This window comes from Dromaius novaehollandiae, chromosome 24 (assembly GCF_036370855.1).
Source record: "Dromaius novaehollandiae isolate bDroNov1 chromosome 24, bDroNov1.hap1, whole genome shotgun sequence".
Taxonomy (NCBI): domain Eukaryota; kingdom Metazoa; phylum Chordata; class Aves; order Casuariiformes; family Dromaiidae; genus Dromaius; species Dromaius novaehollandiae.
The window spans coordinates 1,578,361-1,602,518 of NC_088121.1; the positions used below are offsets into that span (position 1 = coordinate 1,578,361).

The 24,158-nt window shown below is 46.1% G+C and overlaps 1 protein-coding gene across 5 annotated transcripts in view; it reads right to left on the reverse strand.

The window, feature by feature from the left end:
* PRDM16 (PR/SET domain 16) overlaps nt 1-24,158 on the reverse strand; it is a 349,652-nt gene continuing 325,494 nt past the window's right edge. For 4 of the 5 annotated variants that reach the window (XM_064525412.1, XM_026096564.2, XM_026096563.2 and 1 more), the window contains 7 exons: nt 22,050-22,219; nt 20,502-20,579; nt 14,142-14,311; nt 13,138-13,312; nt 10,059-10,289; nt 8,919-9,093; nt 1-6,087 (listed from right to left, as the gene is read on the reverse strand). In XM_064525412.1, the coding sequence (XP_064381482.1) occupies nt 5,953-6,087; nt 8,919-9,093; nt 10,059-10,289; nt 13,138-13,312; nt 14,142-14,311; nt 20,502-20,579; nt 22,050-22,219 (1,134 nt within the window). In that variant the 3' untranslated portion in view covers nt 1-5,952. The remainder of the gene's footprint in view (nt 6,088-8,918; nt 9,094-10,058; nt 10,290-13,137; nt 13,313-14,141; nt 14,312-20,501; nt 20,580-22,049; nt 22,220-24,158) is intronic. The other variant, XM_064525413.1, reaches the window with a different exon arrangement.

A 24,158-nucleotide genomic window follows, 5' to 3' on the forward strand; every position in this document is an offset into this window, starting at 1 on the left:
TTATAAAAGCACACAGGTTTATTGCATATCAATCTCATGTATAAATTCATTGTAGCATTGGAAAGATTACATTTGGTATACATTCCTATTCTACAGCATTAACCTCAAAATCAGCTTTTTCTATTCATTATTTTAAAGGAATTTCTCTACACAAGTACATTTGTCTTTTATCACAAGCATCAAAATGAAATTTGTAAAATCGCTTTTTTTAATTATTTTCTACACTCCATATCTTTTATTTCATTATGCTCCCAACAAAGCGATTTCATATTAATTAATAACTGCCATCACTTTTTCTTTTTTTTTTCTTCCTTGGCAGTTCAAGGCTTCTAGCCTTGGACGCAAAATCTAATCACATATACAATAAGTGCATCTACGGAATTTTTTTCTTTTTAATAAAAATTTCACAAACAGACACAATAATGACTGCTAAACACAAGTCATGCACAGTTTACTTATAAACATAACAGAAGCAATATACAATCAAGAATGATATGGAACAAGCACCATCCTCTTTCTCAATGTTTTTTAAACATCATATGAAAACCAGACATTTACAATTGATTTAAAAAAACACTATACAGTTCTAAAGGAAAAAAACTAAATCAAATCTGTATTGTAACAATGGGAAAAGGAATGACATAGGATGCACAGATTTATGATTCTTGCAAGCACAATATATATATGTTTTAAATTACATCTTCTGCAGGCTGGAAATGACATCAGGGCAAAACATCTCTTGCTTTGAAGAGAGCAACGAGAATGTAAAAGACATTGAGAATTATCTTCAGAATTACTTTGTTCACATGTGAATTGCACATCCGGAAATCAAAGCTGCCTTTTTTTCTTTCTTTCTTTCTTTTTCATTCTTCTTCCAAAAGTGGTAATAAGAATCAACGACAGAAGAAAGAGAAAAATAACCTCGGAATCATTCAATAACATTTTAATCACAGTATCACTCAACACTACAGAGAAACAGTTTCATGGCTTTATGAAAACACTACCGACCATCATCTAGGAGCAGAGGGTTTTGCCCTTATGTTGCCAGCACTGATCTGAGCACGCTGCTTCGCTCCCCGCCGATGCTGAACAGGCAGCGACGCGCAGTTCCTACACCATGATGCTCCCCCTTCCCCCACCACACACACACACACAAAATACAGCACGTAAAAATTGAATGTAAGTCAGTAGATTGAAACTGGCTGAGGGGAGGGGGCTCACAGTCCAGTGCTTTGATGCTTAGAGTCTAAACACGTTAACGTCATTGTGCAAGTGCTTTCAGAAATGCTTCGTACGGAGCGAGAAAGAAGCAGTTTCCAAGAATGTCTATTGAAAGTCTAAGTGCTGATTAGGGAGAAATCGAAAGATCCCACTAGTTCGTTTGTAGCAAGACAGAAATCAAGCTTTGCGTTTCGTCCTGGAATGCAGTTTAGCAAACTCGGCGCCCGTTTTGCTGCCGAACCCCGCGGGGTTTGCCTGGGCTGGGCAGCCAGCCCGTCCCCCGCAACGCGAGCTGCAGGGCCCAGCTGGTGCGCGCTGCCGCGCTCGGGGTACGCTTAAAGCACTCGTCCCGAGCACTGCGTGCCCAGCGGACGCGTCCACGTACGTCAAACAGCAAAGCGGGCGCTCTCCACCTGGCCGTGCCGGGGGACCCAGCTCCTCTCCCGGCGGCACCGGCACGGGCCGGGGCAGTGCCGCTGCCCTGCGCCGCGAGCTCCGGCCGGCCCCACCACCGGCCCTGGCACGCCGGGTCCCGCGGGGCGACGCAAAGCAGAAGCGCACACGTCAGCCTTACTGTGTCTTCTGCAATCAGCTCACACGGACAGACCTGCGGCAAAGGCAGCTTTCAGGAGAAGCAAGGGCCCTTCGTGGTGCAGCTCTACCGCAGCAGCCCTGAGCAGCCTGGGACAGCCAGAGGCCGTTCTGCAGCGTCGGCTGCGGACAACCTCCTTCGCTTGGGGCTGGTGGCACAAAAAATGACACCGCCTCCCCCCTGCTCTCCCCTAGCTGCTGTGGCAAATGGCTGAGAGATGTGAAAACGCATTCAGTAAACAGGCCGTGCACAAATATTCTTGCTTTAAATCACACCCGGACCGGCGCCCCTGCCTTCAAACACACACCAGGCCACGTTCAAACCCCTGTAACCGCGCGTCTCGGCGCACCGCACGGCTAGCAGCGGCTCCTGAGCGCAACGCGCGCGGCACGGGGTCCTCGCGCACCGTCGCCCCGCGCCCGGCCGGGGCCGAGGGCCCAGGCCGCTCCCGCGCCCACGTCAAGGGAGAGCTGCGCTCGGAGGCCAGGCGCTTCCCAGCCTCTCCACTGCCTGTCTCAGGAAACATCCTTCAAAACAAGGGATTGCTTTGTCCAAAAAAGCAAAACAAAAACTAAACATCTGCTATGAGCTGCAATACATTTCAAGTGCAATTGAACGAGAGCTACAAGATAAATAGGAATTCAGTGAGGCCTCTGTTTATTTATCTTAACTGTGGAAAAATTAAAACTTGTAATCAGTGCTAAATTAGAGGAGTCGGGATCCAAAAACAAACACAGACACCAGCTAGAGGAATCGGGAGGAAAACAAACCGTATTAGGAAAGACAAAACGGAAGAACATAATGTCATGGTTTTAAACCCGCTCTCCGCGTCCTTGCTCCCCGGCTGGTCTGCGCCCGCCCGCGTGGCGCCCGCGCTGCTGCCGGGGCTGGTGCCGGGCCCCGCGGGAGGCCGGCGCCGCTCGCGCCCCGACTTCTGGGGAAACGCGGCCCAGAAAGTGGTGCCGAGACCCGAGGGAAGACCCAAGCCGGCGCCAGGCAAAGCCCCGCGGGAAGGCTGCCGGGCCCGGGCCCGGCCCCGCCGGACGCCAGCCGAGGGCCGCGCCGCGCCGGCCTGCCGCCGCCTGGGCCCGGCGGCCTGGGCCCGCTGCCCCGAGCACGGCCTGGGCGGGCAGCGCGGGGCAGCCCCTGGCACCGGCCCCGCGAGCGCCCGCCGCCGGCCGTGCCCGGGCCGGCTCGGCTACCCGCGGCTGGGCCGTGCGCCTCTCCCCCGCGCGCTGCCCCGTCCTGCTGCGCGAGGGCGCCCGGGGGCCTGGCTGCCTCTGGCCCAGACCTCTCCTCTTTCCCCACCGCCGCGGGAAATAAATGGAGTCCTTCGTCCGACTGCGACTGTCCTCTGAGCGCAAATGTAACAAAACATGATTGTCTGGAAAAGCGGCAGCAAGAACAGCAGGGTTATTCGGGGTCATTTGGCACATGAACAAAATCTTCCTACTCCCTGGCTATCAATCATACAACATACAACCTTAATTACACAAGTTTGGTCCTTCACTACATACTTATATTAACATTATTTCTTCACAATCATGATATCTAATGCAAAAAATACTGTTAAGGAAGAAATAAAATAAGAAAAGAATTAGCAAAAAATTACAAGTTATATACAGATTAAAATAAATTCCATCAGGAAAAGAAACAATTCTTTTATTATTTTCCGTTGGCCCCTGTGGGAATAATTTAAAGGCCGAGCGCCTGGGCAGGGCTGCGCTGCGGCAGCGGCGGCGGAGGAGATGTGCTGGGACAGGGACGGTCCAGCCCTTCTCAGAGCCTGGTTTCTTGCGACGTTGTCGGCTCTTGGGCTCTATTTACCCAAGAGCTTTGTGCAAATACATGGAGCAGTGTGGGTTTCACTGACTGCTGAGCTCCGAGCCTTGGGCACTTTCACAGGGTGATGCAGAAAACCGAACAGGATGGGTATTTTTTCCTGGAAAATAAACTGATGCTGCTAATTTACCCTTTGCTCCTGGTACACCAGAGACACCCTAAATGCCTTCCTTCCGGGACCGTCTGAGGCCCCTGGCTGGCAAAACCCAGCCTCACGGCCGCTCTCGGTGCAGAGCGTGAATGACAAAGGCTACCGCTCCCGACAGAACCGCCACCTGATCTGAGTAGCCGCGTCCTTTTCTTCAGCACGCTGGAATCCAGCTCCGTGCTCCGTTTCCCCGCACTGGGCCGGCACAGCAGCTGCCGCTGTTCTTTTTCATACGAAGCAGGCAGAGAGGCTGAGCATCTCCAGCATTTACGGGCTTATATACTGACCGCTGCGTGCAGCTGCTCTCAAATCAGCCATCAACCCAGTTCGGCAAGCAGCTACTACCAGCTACACCACTTATCAGAAGCACACCCAGCACTAAGTATGCTGAAATCAATACGTAAAGTTCCTCTCGACTTCACCGGCTCTGAACGAGATCTTTACGCAGCCAGAGTGTCGGAGCACCTCTGGCCTCCCAGCAAGTTGCTGAGGCAGAACGTCAACGGGCAAGACGCAGACGTACCTGTCTTCGCTCCGAGCCAGCCGCGGCAGTGCTCCAACCCACAGCATTTTTTAATTTTTATGATGCTGTAACTAGAAAATTCCCAGGATGCATATCATAAACTTTATCTGTGTAGCCAATGTTGTTCTTTGCCATAGATCTCCTGCCTTTCCAGACTACTCTGTAATTCAGCTTTATCTGTAAAATCACTGCTACAACCCCAGATTGTTATTACAAGGTAGAATAGCACAAACATCACAGTATTTCTGGAGACTGCTTTACATCAGTAAAAAAAAAAAAGATGAGACTTTGAAGCAACTTAGAGAGCCAGTACTGTTCTTAGCTATGTGTTTGAACAGAGTGCTTGCACCTCTGAGGTTGCTGAAGCAAGATTTGAATCTATTTAACTTGTGGGTCAAATTATGACAGTGTGCTATGCATAAACCACCACCCAGCAAACCCAACCAACCGCTGGAGTCGGAAGTTTCTGCCACACTCCCCAGATCCTACCAACACTGAAAGGCTGTCACTCCAAAAAAACGCTGGGGGATAACTTAGAAGACCTATCTAAATTGCCCGTAAGGCCAGACTTGCCCACGGTACATGCTTTCTTACACACAGCTACACCTTTCCAGGTCCAGGTTTACCCACAGGAGCTCTCTGCCTGGGAGAAGCCCAAGCATTTGCAGCAGCTTAGTCCGGAGGGCATTCGGGCCAGAGCGGGGCAGAGCGCTGCCGCCCCACTCGCCAGCAGACGCCCTGAGCACGGCTTCTCCTGCAGCACTCGGGACGCTCCGAGTCCGAGCAGCAGCTTGAGCTAACGGGTGTTAACAGAGACGGAAAGCGCTCTCAACCGTGCAGCGCGGGCACAGGCAGAAGGGCATCCAGGTCACGGCCTGTGACCACGAACCACGTATTCGCATGATACTTCAAAACCTCCAACCTCAGCAATGCTCCAGGCTGGAGATTTCTCTGCTGGGACACTGCATACAGCGTATCATGACTGCACGCAGTGTGGCCTCCCAGTGAAGGGGCTTTGCACTGTGCGGGTATGTTTTGTTGGGAACAAAGGATAGGATGGTATTTCTGTGGGAGTACAGAATTTCACGTGCTTTTAGAGGTCAATTAAATGGGTTGCATTTACCATTCCTTGGTGCAACTCCAGTGACTGTGACAGAATTGCACCAGGGATGGGTCACACCCAGCTCTGTTTTTTTTTTTTTCCTTATTATTCCATTATTCAGCTGAATTGAAAGGGTAGGGTACCAAATGGCTTCAAGCTCTCATTTATAGGCAAGCTCTACTGGCTCGGTCATACTGTCTTGTAATGTTTAAAGGGGCCAATATTTGATTGCACTGTTGCAATTCATGTCTTGTTTATGCTACTCTTAGACTGTGAAATCCTAGGGCTGCATCAGGGTTATCCAGTTTTGGAGAGGTTCATTCTGATAAATTAGAAATGAGAACTGTGGATAGATAAAAATTCAGGAGTTGTAGGTCAGATGCGACGGGTTTCTTTCCCAGCCAAAAGCCCAGACGACTCCCTGAGGCCCTCTCATCCATCTTCTGCTTGCCAGGATTTTTGCTAGGACAATTGCAGCACCACCGCCTCCTCGCTTGGACTCTGGCCAGTGCCTTGGTGACCTCTCAGAGGTGGTTGATGGGGTTAAAGGTCCCCGACTCTGAAGCTGCTCCTGCCATGTCCAACCAAGCACCCAGGGAGCTCTGGGAGGACGTGTGGAGGGGAGCGTTCTCAGACAGGGACAGCATCATTGCATAAGCCTGGAGGAAGAAAGAGTAATGCAGGGGACATGTGTGAGTACACACGCAGGACAGTCTTTAATAAACTGTGCAAAGCACGACCCCGTTTAACCACGCAGGAAATGTAAGACAGCCAGCATCCTTTGGCCTGGGCTAAGAATTTCGCCAGCAGGTCTGAAGTTCTGTGCACGTGCTAGGATGACGCCTGTCCCTCGCACTCCTCAGCATTTGCCGTAGAGTTCACGGGCAGCTGTCGGGCTAGCTGGGCAAGGCCACAACCCCCGCTGCCTTTCGCAGGACCAGTCCGTTCCAGGCCAGCTCTGCACTGTGCAGCGAGCCCAGGCACTTGACCCCAGACTCTCTGCTCTCAGGAGAAAGCGGCTACCTGCAGAATGCCATATGCTGCGTTTTTTGTTTTTGTTTTTTTTTTATAAGGCACTTGGAGATAAGCAAACGGCTAACCGAGGGTAGGGCCCGGTCACGTGCCACGAAACTGGTGTAGCAATATCCAAACTACCTGGAACCCAAAGGGCAGGTGCTGGCAGCAGGCTAACACTCCTGACCCACTGCTTGGCATGAGCCCACAGGTACCTGTAGAAACCTGCACATGCATATTTAAGAACACAGGCATGAAACGGTCACTGGTATTGCCAGCGTGTTCACACGCTCTTGCGGGAATAGTTTTCCTGCTGTAGTGAAACAGTTAATAATGTCTGCTGAAAAAATGCATTGAGATTTTTGTTTCCTCTACAATAATCTGCTTGCTTCTTTGCAACCTAGATGCTCTCCCTCTTCCAAGACTGCTTATCTTACACACTCTTTGCATCCTTTCTGAGCAAGCAGATGATAACTTCAGGTACTGGAGGCAAAAGCCAATGAAACTGCAGCCTGCGATCTAAACCAGATGAGGACGTAGTCCCCACCCTCCCTGGCGAGCACTAGCTGGTGCAGTGTCTGCTCCTATTTTGCGACTGAACTGTGGCCATGTAGCCCTCTCCTGTGCATTGAGGTTGCACCCACTCACACGTACGCTTTTGCAGAGCAAAAGACAAAGACTATACATTCTCTGGGGCACAGATTTTTTTTTCTTGCTCATCAGTACTATGCTCAGTACAGGAAGACCCTCAGCAATGCAACTGTAATGGTGGCAATACTAACCAGTCTTCCAGTTTTAGCCCCTCCTCTTAAAAGCTGAACCAGATCTACTTGTCAAGTCAACACATTTGTCTGTTGTAGGTGTGTGCTGAAAGAAGGACAGCTTACAGACATGCAGGCATCTACAATTGCTTAAGAGAAAGCCACAAAGGAGTGCTGTGCTGTTCACCTAAATGTTGTTTTATTATCATATTCCCCGAATAAGAGATTGTTCACATTATCTGAGTTACTTATTATTATTTAACTACAACCAGTCTATTGGTTCTAAAAATATATAAATATAAATAAAATAACCGCCTTCCCCTGAAAGAAGTAAGGCTAGGCTAGAACTAACAATGTAGCACAAATTTTAAAAGAGCAAGCCGTTCCTAAATAGTTAGTACAGTTGGCATATTAGTAACAGGACACATATAAGAGTCAGGCAAGTGGCTTGTGTTTAAATTAATTTCACCAGGAAAGAAGCCTTGTCCTACCTTCAAGCAGTCCCTTCCCCGGCTTCAGTACTAGCACCCACTATGAAGCAGGACAAGAATTTCCCAAGTTATGGCTGTCTTTCATCAGAAACCATGTTCTGCTTGTCAACTGCATGCAGCTACTGTGTTGGTGGACATATAAAATAGATTTCATGACCAATTATGTTGCTTGGAGGCTACAAAGGGACCCCAAGGCAATAGCTCTATTCATCCCCAATATTAAATACAGTCAAACTTCTGCTAACATCTGAGTTGCCTACTTCTTCCTAAACAGAGCAGCAGGGGTAATTAATTGGGAAACGCTGTCAAATTTTGTTGGAACGCTTTGCTTGACACTTGTCACAATGGTGTTATTCACACCATCTGCTCTAGGCCACTTCAGGTAGTTACGTTTGGTACAAAGCGGTACTCTGAAAGCAGAAGCCCAAGTTCCCTACGTACCCAGTGAGGATAGCTGGACAGTAATTCAGAGCACCTTTGTTAGAGGCTCAAAGTTAAAGTTGGAAGGTTTGAATATAATCTCTCTCGTCCAGTCCAGTGATGCAACTTCATTTAACTGTTCCTTTGCGAGGCTGCTTTCATATGGATCAAGACATGAACTTCATAAAACTGAAGACTCAGTATTTCTGCTTAACGAAAAAGCAGAAAGCACAAACAGGTCTAGCCCACACCTCCAGATTTATCTCAAAACTCCAGGAGATGCTGAGATGTCTTTTTGCGGTTTCTTGGTAGGTCTGAACTCGTCTAGCTGACAAGGCAGCATTTCATTTTACGGACTGCTTTTAGAAACCAGGGAGATAAAGGAGGAAGTTCTCTAGACCTGCTGGACTGCAAGGCCAGAAAATACTATTTTCTATTACGCTTTTTATCACCAAACACGATTATATGTTTTTGCTGTTTCTGTGGACCAAATCTTGAGTTGCCTGGTAGATACCAATTGAAGATCTAGCCCAAAGTATAAATAAATAATAATCGTAACAACATTTATACAGACAGATAAAAACAGACAGATGCCACTGTCTCTCTATATAAGCATGCTCTCACAACACAGGCTTAGTGACAAATTGAACTGGTGGCCTAAAACGTGTGATTCACCCATGACAGTCAGAACTCCAACTCACTGGAAGGGGGAAATAAACCCTTAGCTAAAGGAGGCCAGCGGCTTGCTAATCCTACAGTACATGCTGGCGGCAAGCTAGAGAAAATGTGCTGTCAGATACCTACCTGGTTTTTAGCCTGCCTGTACAGAGTCTGTTTTATTGTCTCAGAGTCTAAGGTGGAATTAAACACATCTTTAACTTCAAATGCTTCCTCGGCTGCTTTGCGAAGATCCAGCCCCTTCCCAAAATTCGGCATCTGCTCCAAATCTAACAAGCCGGCTTCGTCCTCCTCAATACACCTGTACCAATGACCAGGGGAAGGGGTTGACCTGTTGTTAGCTCATCTCACCGTTTACAATCTAGCCAATGTGAGTGTTGCTAACTCAGTGCCTGCATGCACATACCACGGGGATCTCACAAGCCACATGCGTGAAACGATACACAGACAAACAAGAAGATGACACAAAATGCAAGAGCAAAGAAAAAGCGGAGAGCATGGTTATGCACACACAAGCATTAGTGCTATATACGTTTGTGGTTCAGTGTGGTTATAATTCACTTTGGTCTTCTGTGGGGAGATGTTCAAATGCTGTCCACTCCTTGAAATGTTTGACACTTGACCAATATCTAAAGCAAGCTGTTGTAACATATTCTCTTTGAGTTGCAATGAAAGTAGTGATGCACTGAGACAAAATGTAACACTTCTTTGCATCATGGAACACTTGTTATGAATACCAGCTGGGAAACTGAGGCAAAAAGGAAGGCTAGTCTATGCTATGAGCAACAAATTTTAATTTTATAGGTCTCTAGGCATGGCATGACTTCAGGCAAAACTTCGCTTTTTTTCCCAGAGCTCTAAGAATCCACTTGAAGACAACAACTACAACTAAAATGAGTAGAGCAGTACCAAATGGATTGCATACATACACCCCTCCCCTTGCCCTGACCTGTGTTTTGGAGACAAACACATGATCCACTGAACGGCGGTGCTCTGAAAAAGCTGTTTTCTATTTAGCACTAACTGTCCTCCCGATACAAACTTTTCAAGTCTTGGATATACATCTTATCACAGACTGTCGTGCAGTCCAAGTCTTTGTGTGCCCCCCACCACGGTGAAAATGGAATCTCTCAAGTGAATGCTTAAATCAAACGGGAGGTATGATACATGGGTTGGAAAATAAAACAATAGCACTCAAAATCTACCACTGACACAGTCAAAAGTCCGACCCCCATTTGACTTTTCAAAGGAAACAGCCCACCTCACCTTCGGGTGTGGTCAAAGCTCATGGTGAGAGATGTGGGCTCTTCATCCTCTTCATCTTCAAATGTTCCTCGGGGCTCTGCGGTGGGTGATACTGTTTCATCCTGCGACTTCCCTGTCAGGCTGTCATCATCTTCCTCTTCCAGTTCTTCATCTTCATCATCCACATCTTCTGTTTTCTCATTCGCTAATCCATGACACTGGGAATTGCCATCAATATCCGGGATTTCTGGCCTGAAATATTGGGTCAAGGGGAAAGAAAAAAAAGCGGGGGGGAGGAGGGAGATGCCCAATGAGTCAAGTCATGCATCTCCTCTGTAATGCAAGGCTTAGTTCATTTTACACACACGCATACATACATGCATACCGACACACATATAGGTACATACACATCTGATTTAAACAGCAAGGAGAAGGAAAACAGACGTTTTTTAGACAGTTAAAAATTAGCCTTTGCAGTGTCCAAGGGCCAATGCGTGTGTCAAGTATATACCAACCCAAATGCCTTTTAAACTAGAATTTTGTCTGGTCTGGATTTAAGTAATGCATTTTCATCTCTCAAAAATATAATGTCTGTGGGACAAAGGGCTTTTCTTTCTCTCTGACTGCATTCCAGCAATCTCCCTGCAAGCAAGCACAAAGCAGCAGCTTCCTCACTGTGTAATCTAACAGCCAGCCTAAATTCTCTCTTGCATCATTTCTCCTAGTCATACCTGCCTGGACCTAACGGTCTCTAAGAGGCTAGCGGCTTTAAATTAGGGTAAGGGAAGGAGAGTGCGATCACCAACGGTACGGACTTTGAAGACGGCAGGATGCCACCAGGTGGCATAAGCTAAGCTTAACATCGTCACCACTGTACATGTCAGCGTGTCCCAGCCCTCTTATTCTTCCTTAGGTGGACTGCATCATTCCGTGGATTTCGCATACTTGCTTTTTAGACTTAAGCCTTAGTATCGGCATTAAATAGCTATTTGTGAAAACAAGAGAGCAGCAGGAATGCAATTACAACTGGCCCCAGAATAAAATGACATTCATACAACCCAGAATATCCCACCAGGTTCGTGGGCAGATAAAGTATCGCTTCGTCAAAATAAGGTTTAAAAAATGAAGGGGAAACTCGATGTTTCCCAAGCCCTGGATCTTGTCACTTATTCTGAGTACTTCAGCAGCATGTTTGTTTTGCAGAAGTGTGATAGATTTTTTTAAGGTGGAGGTCCACAGTTGACTCTTCCTCTGGATCAACTTCCCCAGGCTGCTGAGAGTTCCTCCCTCTGCCTATTTTTTTCTCTACATCATGCAATGTCAAGAGATTCCTAATTTCCCCCAGGAAATTCCAGCAAATCCTTAGTTCTCACCATCCCCCTTGTTTTGCTGCAAACATACAGTCTAAACAAAAACTTTGGTGAGGAGTCAGTGTATGAGATAATTCTGCTTTTGTATCCAGCAAATGAAATGAAGACTATGAAACTGGAAAGGAAATGGAGACTCTGCCTAAATTTAGCATTTTTACAAGCACTCAGGGTAAAGCAAAGGCCTGCATTCTCCACGTGCACGCCCAGAAGGCTATCGCTGCGACAGCATCGGCACTGCCTGTGGCTGGCACAGCAGGATTTTCAGCATGCGCACTACAGACTCGTCCAACGTCTGCCCAGCTTTCTCACTTATAAACGCAACTGAAATCTCCTGGGCCTGTGCAGAGTGGACAGGATGAGAGGCTCCTTGGGAAGTTTTCCCAGACATATGAAGGAATTCAACAGCCTCGTGAGCCAGAGAGCCTGTTCTCTGGAGTGGGACTGGGCGGACGAGGACTGCAGCCTGGGCGCGAGCAGGTGCAATCACACGGCAGCTCGTGGAGCGGCACCTACTCACAACGGGGGGAAGAGTTGTGGCCGTTCAGCTGTTTCCCTCCAAGCTGAGTTTCAGCGATGAAACACATACAGGCTCGAAATCGTTTACAAAGCAAATGGCCAGGTTATTATACACTCTGATTTGCTGAAAGCCTCTCTTGCTGAAAGTTCCCTCTTCTGCCTTGTAGTAGCGATAGATTTGAAACAAACTAATAGATTAAAAAAGCAGGTGCCTCTGGTTTCCTTAATCAGTAATCTCTGAGCTTTGACGGAGTAGGCTGAGTGCTTTTATGGTGGGAGGTAACGGTTCGATAACGACACTTCTATGTAGCAAAGAAATTAAGTCTTCTCCCAACTATCATACGGGAGCTAACTCTGCAGCAATCTGCCTGCCTGCCTTTTATTACCGCAACTACTAGCTCTCTTCTCTTCAAATCTGCTTCATCAGCTGTTCCCGGTGGTTACAGCCATGCCTGCAGACTTCAGTGGCTCCTTATTTAAGTTTGTCAGATATTAAGAGTTGTGTGATTAACGTCATTACACGGAAGGTGTGCACCACAGAGGTCTCTACAGCTGAGGCAGTTGTCTAGGCACCTATTAACATGGACGGAGGAGAAACAGAAGTTCCAGCAAACGACACTCCTCTGCCCTACACTAGCTGTCTACACTGTGAGGCTAATAAAGGTTTCTCCGAATGTTCTTTACCTTGGGGGGCTGTATGACTTACGTGACCTTATGTGGCACATAGGAAAGAATGCAAACGAATTTCTATCAGGACCCTCAGATTTCCAAACGAGCGTGATTTCCCCTGGAACAGTTGATGGGCAGGTTTTGTCTCCAGATGTGCTACCCAACTTGCTATGCATGTGACTGAGTTCCTTGCAAAACAGATACCTGAAGGCAAACTGAAATCCATGCTTATTTGCCTCAATATGCCAGACTGGAAACTGAAACAGCTACGAACCTTCCTCCCAAGCAGCTGTCGGCTGCACTGCAGCATCGGTCAGGCAGACGCTGCGGCAGCGTTTCAGCTCTCTAGCGCGTGCCCTCCGAAGTTAAGTCCCTTCCGAGAAGCCTCAGCGCTAGGCCTAGAGCGTCAGGCTGAATGCGTTTTGCAAACTGTTACATTTCTCTCTTTTGAGTGTTTTAAATCAAGTACAACAGGACAGAGGCTGACTGGTCTTTTAACCATGTTAACAATACACATCATCAGATAATTTTATTTACTTGTCTACCTTTTATCTGCTAAAGTTGATGCTTGATTCATCTCACTATTTGCAATAAAATTTCTTATTTCAGAGAAATACGAATCCTCTTTTTCATCTAAAAGTGCATGGTTGTCTGATTCCGAGTTTGGGGAAGAGGCACTGGTCCCAAGGTGGTTTGTAATGACTCCAGAGTGCTGGCTCACTGAGTGAGGGAAACAAGAAAAGAGAACAAACAGGAGAAACAATCAGATATTGTCAAAGCTATTATGAAGAGAAAAAAACAGAGGAGGAATATTATGCAATAATCCCCTTACTACACATTAAGAATTCAACATTTAAGGGAAAGGTCATGGACCAAAGCTGCCAAAGGAAGTTCATGTTTTCCAGACTTAATCTACAGAGAGAAACATGGATGGTATTTAGCATTTATGGACGGTATATACAATTTAAGAATCACTATCCATTGTATAGCTGTTTGCCTGTAACTTTTTCAAAAGCTTTTTCTCTAGGCTGAAAGGTCACTTAGTTAGCTTCAGCATAGGAGTTTCTTCATCCAGTTTTTAGGGCAAAACCTATTTGGCTTCTTGAACTTCACACATATCTACAAACACATCTCAGCCTGAAAACCCTTGGTAGAGCTAGATGTTGATATGGATGCATCAACGCTGTACCTGAAGATCTCACAGCATGAGGTTTTGCTCCCTGGATAAAGTCCCCAAGAAGTTAACAGCATGATCAGTATTTAATGGATCGAAAAAGAGCACACAGAAACACTAACTGAGCAGAGCTTGGCAGAACTGAGTATTGCACAGGCGCGCACACGTGCAGCTGTGTGGTATAACCACGCACTGGGGGTGAATGCATCTTCTGCTGCACGAGGAGCTGGCACGTCATTTTTCTGCTACCTAATGATATTCAGTGTCAAGAAACAGTGCTTTCCATAAAGGCTTCCCAGGATGAGCAGAGAGATTAAACCATGACGGCTTCTGCCCCAGAGCCCAGCAGAACCGCACAGCAATGCTCCTTGCTACCTGGAACGTTCTCGTGTTCGTGTTTCTTAAGGTGTCGGTCCAAGTTGGTCTGCTGCCCGAAGCATCGGTTACACAGGTGACATTTAAATGGCTTCTCCTTGTTATGGATGTTTCGAACATGCCGCTGGAGGTTGGAGGAAATGCTGAATGACCTGTCACAGTATTTACACCTGAAAAATAGAAGCAAATGCCAATGAGTGCAATGTGAGGAAAAAAAACCAAAAAGAAAAATCTGACTAACAGAAAATTAGAAAACATTGGTCTATAAATCTTTACTCAACTGAGGACCTGGAAAGCACGAGGCATTAATCATTCCAGACAAATCTGATATTGTTGTTATTCAAGGAGCACGAAGAAAGGATAAGGATTAATTAAGAAGTGAGCCGTCCAAACAACTAAGAATTTAAAATAAAATAATTACTTTTCCACACAGAATTGTAAAAATATGAAAGGAGAATTTATTTCATCCGCCCTTCTCATTTTGCAGGGGAAGCAGGTGAAATAGAGCTGCGGGGGAAGGAAGACAGAGGGAGAAGAAAGAAGGGACTTTAAAAATATAAATCAGCCAGTGTATCCCTACATGACACAGTTATCTGGAGATACACAAAACTCTAGATTTATTTGTGAAATTCCTTGTGGTACTCTAGATGTGGGCAGTAGAGCATGTCTTGAAGGTAATTACGATTATTATTATAGTACAATAGCTCCCAAGAAATACACCGTAGTTTTTTCAAAGAGGGTGAGATTTACTCCTGTGTAGTGAATATCTAGTTTATGTTGAGAAAATGTCGAATGTAAGGAGCTAAGGCAGAATGTTTGGGGAAACTGCTGAGTGAAGAATTGCTCCCTGTTTGAAACGAAGCTCTACAGGACCCACGGTAGATGTGCTGGAGGCTTGTTTAAAGTCCCCCTCTGGATTCAGATTGCCTCAGAACCAAAACAAGGCTTTGCTAAAATGAGATGCTTTGGGAACTCGGACTTCGCCTTCGCCTCCAGTGCAGAACAAGAATGCACCGAACTTACTGAAGAGGGCAGCTTCGAGCTACAAGGAAGAGGTTCGGGACTAAAGCTATAGAAAACCAAATTCCTCTTTGACTCAGCATGAATCCCTCATTAGATCTCTCTTTAAATACGTCATTTATATCTCAACAAAGCTACTTTCCTCGTGGCTCTACTGCCAAAACCCATGAGAAGCAGCAGAATCCTTTCTCTGCCGCACACCTTTGCAATTCCTGCGCACTTAGGGGACAAAGTAAACCTGGTCTTAAGTGCTGGTGCAATTTCAGAGTAAAACTACTTTCTGCAGCAGAACTGCTCTATGCTGCTGTAATTAAGAGCAAAATTTGTCCCACTGAGCTAAGCCACTTTCGATCAGCTATAAAGACGGTGAGTCAATTCGTACAAGTTTTAGGAACGCCACTAGTCCACTATCCGAAGAGCGCGCACAGACCTGAACCTTGTGCTCGAGTCATTCAAGACTGAAACTGGACTGGGCTTGACAGTATGAGCGCAGGATTGTTTTCTACAGACAGAAAGGATTCAAATGGAGAAGGGAGGCGTAAGTGTAAAAAGTCTACTTTGCAAAACACACACACACAATTTCCAGATGTGCTACAGCTGTGATTTTGATTCCATCACTAAAAATAGATGGATATTATTTTTGGAAATAGCAGAGATACGTTTCTGAAACACTCTCTCTCTCTCAATGTTTATGGATTCCATGTCCACTTCCAAATTTCCTACTGCTAAATCACAAAAAAGAATTAAGATGTTTCATATAATGAAAGAATCAAGATGTTTCATACAATGTAACTTTATTACGATTACCCTAGAAAGCACGCAAAATCTCTTGCTAAACCATAGTTTCTTCAGACTTCAAAATGCTTTTTTATTTTTTTCCAGAAAATGAATCACCTAACCAAAGAAAACAAGACATTATTTGAGCATCAGCAAGAAGGAGCACAGTTTATATACTGAGAGTTAAGCACGCACAGATTTGCAGCTTTTACTCTCCTACCTGCTAGCAACCAAAAGATTTGATTTCAGGAGTTGCCCGGCTTCTGCACCTTCTACTGCTCAGCACTTCGGAAAACTCAAATGGCCAGAGCAGCCCAATACCCCAAACACTTGTTATTATTTCTAAAGCAGCTCACTACCGTCTCTCCTGTAGTTGCCACCAAATCCCTATCCGAGACTCACCTTTGCCGTAAGGCTCACAAAAACGTACCAGCTGGGCCAGTATCGCTGGCTATCTTTTCTTATACCCCAAGCACTCCACTTTTTAAAACTTCTTTCCACCCCAGTTAGTAATGCTCTCTCAGAGCTGGCGAGTCGTGACATTCACGCAGCTCGGCCACTTCTCCACCACGTTATTCCTGCCTCACACCGTTTCAGCTATTCGCCCTTCTAAGCCCACTGTCTTTAGCCGTGCTTGCCTGGTGCCTGGCACGCCGGGGGCTTCCAGGGCTTGGGAGCGCCGCTCCTTCGCCGCCGCTGCTGCAGGCAGCCACGCCAGCTCGCCAACATTACTCACGCGAGCCGCTGCAGCGACTTCAAAGGCAGCGCGCACATGAGCAAGGCAGGAACGATCTGGCCTCCTGTATGTCAATTTATTTAGATGTTCAGGAAGTCTTTGAAAAGTTTCTCTTGACAGGTCCTTGCTCTAACTATGAGCTATGTGGATCCAGGTTAAGATACAGAGAAAGGATAAAGAGCTTGTTAAAAAAATAGAAAACAGAGGGGCATTCGAAAGGAGCAATATCTAATGTCTGAAAGCAAAGGGACGAGGGAGACGTGCTGTATTATTTGTGGTCCCAGAGGGGTCAGTACTTGGATCTCTGCTGGTTTTAATCTAAATACATGACCTACGCAGAGGAACCAATTTTAAAATCAGGGAAGAGGTGAACACAGAGGCAGCAGGAAAGTAAAATACAAAAGAAGCTGTATTTGCTTTGTAAACACACTGACAAAATGCTAGTGAAATTTGTTGCTTATCAGTTTAAAGTAACACACCAACAGGCTAAAAAAATATAAAGCAGGAGTGAATGATAGCTCACAATAAGCCAAAGCCAGGGAACTTCGAGAAGAAGCTCAAAGACACAGCAGACAACCCTAAGAGCTTGAGGGAACCTAGATGCCCAATGTAGTAAACTACCGGAAGGGAAAAATAGACAGAAAAAAAAAAACCCAATGTAAGAAAGAGTAACTGAGCTCAGCACCATAAGACTAAGACAGTTTGGTAACACTTAATGTAACAGTAACGTCCCACAGCCTAATTCAAGTTCCAATAGCACCAGTGCTCCTGCAAAGCTTTACACTTCTTGAGGATCAGACAACGGGAGCTGTGAAGACAGAACTACAGTAACAAGCCATAAAATACATGGATAGCTACTCTTCCTTTGAGGAATTCCTTAATCTCAAATGCAGTTACACCAGGGATGAATTTAGCTTACATTTTTAAAAAGAAAACAAGAAAGAAGAGGTTTTTACTGAACTATGTGCAGTCTTGCAGGACATGGTAAATGTCAGCTCTAGCTGTTAGCTTCAGCTTAATGCAGATAACAGGACATGGGGGCCTAAAAGGAAATTAAAGAAAAACAAATTCAAAACAGACGTCAGGAAGCACATCTTTGCAGAAGGAATCGCAGCCTCACAGGCAATGCTTCAGGATTGGGTGTAATTCAAGAATCAATTAGATGGCATCCTGGAGGGAATGGACATTTGAAAGAAGAAAATAAAGTCTGGCTGAATCAAATAGCCTTCACTTGTTCTCAGTCCAGGTTTTACGTAGTTCCACAGAACGAAAACCAAAAATAAAAATCAAACCCACAACTACAATACACCCTTATGTTCACGGGCTTCGAGCAAAAGGAGCTGCATTAGAAACTGCCTCTTCGGGATTTCGCTTCACAGTCTCAGAAGGACAAGCCCTATTCTTTTTACTGCCTGAGCTGCCAAAGAAGTCTGAGATTATTTCACAACAAGCCCAACTTGTTTTGCATTTCTCTGAAAGAAATGGAAATAGTTAAGTTTGACAGTCCATTTCACCATGGGGTTTTGAAATACATACTGTTGGATTTTAGATCCAGCGTGGAAAAGAACAGGAAAAGAAAAGAATTCTGTCTAATTCTGCTACATAACATGATGCCTTTGAGTCATTTCTAAGGAAGGACAGTGCATTACCAGGTATGTCTCAGTCACCAAAATAGGCAGCACTTTCCCTTTTCAAAAAGAACTAATTAACCTCCACAATGCTCATGTGCTATTTATCCCAACTTTATACATAATTAAATGGAAACGCAGCAAGTTTAAATGACTTGGTAAAAACCACACCATTTATCAGTGACAATCAGGAATCAAGCAGAAAGCACCTGATTGTCTGATCTGCATGTTTCTTTATCTACATGTGGACATTGGATCAGTTTGTACAAGGTTTATGAACATTTTTAGTTCATATTTGGATGAACTTTCACACTAGCAGAGTCAACAGAAAAAATATTTAAACATTCAGAAGAAAAATTACAAGAACAACAACAATAAAATACTGAAAAATCAGCAACCTGCTTATACCTGGATAAAGGCAGCACTTACAAAACAAGCTTTCAAAACAATTACTGCTGATAAAGTTGGAAATCTCAGTTCTCAAAGAGCAAAAGAAAATCAATGATAATTAAACTCTTCTGTAAACGTAGCACTAACTCTCAGGAGTGCTATTATAATGCAACATTGTCCAGAAGTCAAACCTCTATTACAAAAAAAACACACAGGCCATTTTCTGGGAGAAGACCAGATCAAATAAATCTTTATTTTTCTAACCTTTGTTAAGTTGCAAGTCTCCTTTTTTGGAAGAAAACTGGACTAACAACCTCTGAATAATCGGGAGCATGCATTTTAGTCAGACAGGGGTGTATACTGAATACACAGTATTCATTCAAGTCCTATCAAATAATGCAAGTGAAAAATTAGAAGAACAGGGAATGGTTCCAAAATATATGTCTGTTTTGGAGAGGGTTTTTTTAAAAGTTTACCTAATGTCTACAGTCAGAATTTGACTCTGTATGGAAAAAAAAAACCCTTGACTTTATGTACCGGGGATTTAAATGTGGGAGAAAGTAGCTTCGTAAGTTAAACTGAGCATAAAAATTCCATAGATTTGACCAGATGGCCTTTTGCTGCTCATAAATTTGTTTGTGTTTCTCTTTATATAATAACTATTACATGTTAGCTTTGTTGTGAGCTTATGACTGTGTATGGAAATACCGTAATATTAGCTACCAAAAATGCAATTGCTTGAATTGTTGGTATTGTTTGACAATGTAGAAAACACTTATCCATATTATGGAAAGCACAGCGCCTGACTTTCAGAGAGGTCTCAATTCATCATTCATTCAGTTTTGCTTATGTATGTGCCTATTCTAAAAAGAAATCCGTCAAAGCATTTTTGCTAAAGTTTTTTGAAACTGACTGCAAGCGAAAAAGAAAAAATACTGGACCCCAAAATACCCATTTAGTCTTCAGTGAAAATGTTTCTTCATATATACATACATACATACCTATATTTTCTCATGAGTTTTATGGAAAATTAAAACACTGGCTTAAACAGGAGTCCCTTTATGGGAATCCATCGCTCCCGCGTGCAGCGTTCAGGGTGCGGTGGCTGCACGCAGGGTTCTGTCTGGAGGAAGAGATGGGCAGCTTTGCAAACGTGCCCCTCTGTACACACACAAGCGCAAACCGAAACCTAAAAATCAGACCTCTTCCCACAATTAGCGGAAAACAGCAGTACAGGCCTCGAACTCAGACACCTTAGCTGAACACCCGAAATACGATGGTGTGAATACCCACCCTCTGATCACCGTTTTTAAACTCTGCCACGTCGGGGGGTGGGGGGGGGGGGACGGGACACTCCCTAATTTAGATTTTAAAACCGATACACGATAGGGCTTCTTTGATCCCTTACTTCAGGGACTTCTGACATGCATTAGGAAAAGAAAAAAGAATCCAGCTAGACCCAGCAGTTAATTTACTGGCAAGCCCTTCAAAACAGCCCCATTTTCAGAGACATTCAGCACCTTCAGCTGTCCTTGAGATGAATGGTTAATGTGAGTGTTAAACAACACTGAAAATCAGACCACTCATTTGCCAGCATACATCTAAATATAAGTTAAGTGTCTATCTTGAAGCTGCCAAGTCTGATTATTTTTGGCTGGTACACATAATATACAATCCTATGAATCATTACATGTAATGCTACAGGATTGCAGTACTACGTTGGCACAACTTTATAGGGAGCGAAAAAATAACAGAGCGGTGAATGACCAGTGTGTTGGGGAAGGGGTATTACTGGGGGGACAACATCACCTGTAGGGCTGTTCTCCAGTGTGTGTCCGCAGATGCCGTGTCAGATTGGCTGAGCGCGGGAAGATCTTACCACAGTACCTAGAGAGCGAAAGCCAAAGTAACCATCAGCGCATGAAAGTCCTGTCACATGAGGTCATTTGCAAACACTGCATCACCGACTGCTATCCATCTCACTCATTTTGATACCATTCCCAAAATTAGAAAAACACTTTGTGCAATAACAGCTCTAGGCACAGAGGTACTGGGGGAGGCAGACGTGGAGGTAAGAACTACCAGAGCTGCATCCGCCCCAAAATCCTGGGATCCACAGCGGTGAGGCACTGGGGCAAGCCGTCTGCATCAGAGACGCAGGATGACGGTCCGTTGTGCTGCAACACCGGGAAAGGTTGGAAAAGAAACAAGATCAAATGCTCATTGTAAGAACATCGGGTTCAGACCAAAAGTCTCGCTGACTTCGTAGCTTATCTTGGAGGCATAAGAAGTATAGAGGACCACAGTAAGCGATGCATCCCCAGTATATCTCCCAGTTTCAGTAAAATGAAGTTAAAGATCCTCCTGAGCCTAAGGATGAATCTTTGCGTTCAATATCCTTTGGCTGAGTTTCTTCCATCTGTTTTTCTAAGTGCTTTTTGAACGCACAAAAGCTTTCGACATCCACAACATCCTGCGGCAACGAGTTCCTTTGCTGATCTCTGTGTTTTGTGTAAAAAAACCCTCCTGTTTGCTTCGGACCTGTCACTTAGTAACTTGGTTTGATGTTACCTCATTCCTGCATCAGGATGAACAGTGTTTAATCACTGCCTATTCATGTTCTCCCTGTCTCTTGAGATGTTTAGAGACTTCTTTGATATTCCTAGTAAGTCGCTTATCACACAGAAGCGACTTGATCATCCTCCTTACAGTCTGCAGAATTTTCTTCCAGGCAAATGCTGCAGCATTGCATTGCTGTTATCAGGGTGTACAGCTACGAGTCTGACCGTCTGCTTACAATAAGGAAATGTATCAACAGGAAGCAAAATAAGAGAAGGAAATCTGTTCCACAATAAATTTGAATTTGCAGGTAAAACTCGATAAGCAGATACAGATTTTCATTCTCTGGGCGATATGCCCCGGTACGAGGTTTTACAGCTGCAACGGACACACAAGTACTTCTGTGGAGACAACTGTGTTTGAAACACTGGTTTACCGTAAGCCATTTTTTAAAGTACATCATTTTCCATAGTTGCGACTGTAATGCACTTGCATTGGAAACGGCGGCCTTTGCTACCACACACACGAGAAAATTGGCTTGAAAGATTCGGTTTGCTTGAGAATCTCCATATCTGCTCTCAAGGTTATTAAAAAATACAAAGAAAATAGAAGATGCTGATTTTCCCCCAGACAAAACAAGCTATTTCCGAGCGAATTAGTCATCAGAATGCTCTGTTCTGATTCTCCTACTTCTTGTTTTTCTCTCCAGCCCTGCCGACGCGACTGGAAGCTGCCCTATCGCGCGCTTGCGCCTGCGGCGGCTCCCGCCCCGGCCCCGGCCCCGGCCCCGGCCCCTACCTGCAGGTGTAGCGCTCCTTGCCCTTGCGCAGGATGGGGTCGGAGAGCGTCGGCGGCGGGGATCGGAAGTTGAAAGGGTGATGCGGGAGGGGCTGCAGGGACGTGCCAGTGTCTGCCTTCATGGCTGCAAAACTCTCCAGTTTCTCCGTCATCGTTTCTATGGCTGACATCTACAAGGACAAGGAAAGACCTCATGTCACAAAAATCCACAGGAAGAATAGTATCTGATGTGCAAGGCGCGTCCCTTAGCTGCAGTATGTCGCTCAAAGTCTGCTGCCGATGTTTACTTTATTCTCAGAGTAAAACGGACTCACTGCACCCAGCCAGGAAAGGGAGAAATAAGTTACCGGGCTTCGAGAAATCAGGTAAAATACAACTGATCAAGCCAAGCACTAAGCCCCAGGTCTCAGAAATGAGGCACTTTGTTCTGCCTTCTGCAGCGCGCCCCTGTTGCCTTCCACCATTGCAGCTGACCTCAGAACACCTTTGGCGTCCCCTCGTCCAGGGACGACACCGCAACGGAACACCGGGCTCCAAGGCTGCACGGAGAACTCGCCGCCCCAGGCCTCGCTCCGACGCGGGCTCGCGGTGCCCGCCGGTCCGCCCTTCCAGGCAGCACCCCTCACGCCAGCGAAGCGCGGCAGAGGCACAGCACCCCGGGGAAGGGCCGGCGCTTGGGGCGGGGGGCAGCCCCAGGGGAGGCGCGGCGGCCGGCCCCGGGCCGAGGCAGGGGCGAGGCTGGGGCTGGAGGGCTGCACGGCAGCAGCCGGGGAAGGGCTGGGTTTCGGATCACACGCAGGACGGACGGCGTCCACGGAGAGTTTGTCTAGCCACGACACCGATGTTCCAACTACATGTGAGACAGGTTCAGAAGCCAGTAAAGGTGGTGGAAGGATGGGTGGCAGATGACTGGACTTCCCGGAGCGAAAGGAAATTCCAGCCAAAATACCTGCAGTTGGAGTTGGGGAGTTACGCGTCGGAGGACCGTAACCTACAGACGTGAAACCTGTTCGGAAAGGAGCGGCAGGCACACAGGCCCGGGGATGCGACACTGAATAAGATCAACTGCAGTCGCTATGGCTCAGCAATGGCCACGTTCTCACTTAAATACCGAGACTAAAAACCAGAGCAGAAACACAGAGGAGGGGAAAAGCCTAGAGTAAAAGGAGAAGGGGAAAGCAAAAAAAAAAAAAAAAAAAGAGAGTGAGAGAGAGAGAAAAGTCAGGCTATAAATGACTGTAAAAATCCGGCCTAAAGCAAGCACTTTTACTTTCATCGGAGCAGAACAGGAAACCCAAATCCAAGCGAGCTCCGCAGCTCGGAGGGCTGCACCAACATCTTCAACATCCAGTTTTAGGCGCTCTCGAGAGCGCTTTCGAGACACCAAGCAGCAAACGCGGATACAGCAAACGAGCAGCACTAAAGCTGCCTCCCGGCTGCGGATGACCTCACCCGGAAAGCAGGGAGCAGCGGGGCAGTGGGAGCGGACCGGCGCGGCGGACCGGGAGCAGCGGAGACAGCGAGCGAGCGGAAGGCAGTAGGAAGCCATATATCAAAACTAGATGCTCTATTGTACAGGAAGGGCTGACCTTTTGCACGTTTACACTTTATTAAACTGGGCTCGGGGGGGAAAAGAGAGCCAAGATATTGTTTAAAATGTACGACTATAAAAAAAGTTGTCTTAATCACCGCAGAATACATTGTGGAAGGCTGACAACCATTCATAAGCGGTAAAAAAGAGGAGTAGTAAAACCCATTTCTCGTTAATAGATCCAGAGCCCCTTAGTTGGAGGCTCCCAGCCCATGATAAATAGTAAGTAATACTTAGCGCCAGCCACTTGAAAAGGTTACTTGATCATTTACAGCAAAAGCTCTGCCCCAGCTGCCAGTCATGTAACAAAACCATCACGTTAAAATGCTATCCGGATCGTTCGGAGCCGTGCCGCTCAGCCCTCCGCCGCAGTACCTGGAGCTACCCTTTGTTGAGCCCTGCTCTCCAGGCACTTAGGCAGAGATGTTTGCTGCCTTGATAGCTCCGGGCTTATTTTAAAATTCTAAACACCGGCCACAGCCTCTCTAGTGGCAAAGGCACTTTGCTATTTAGGGAAC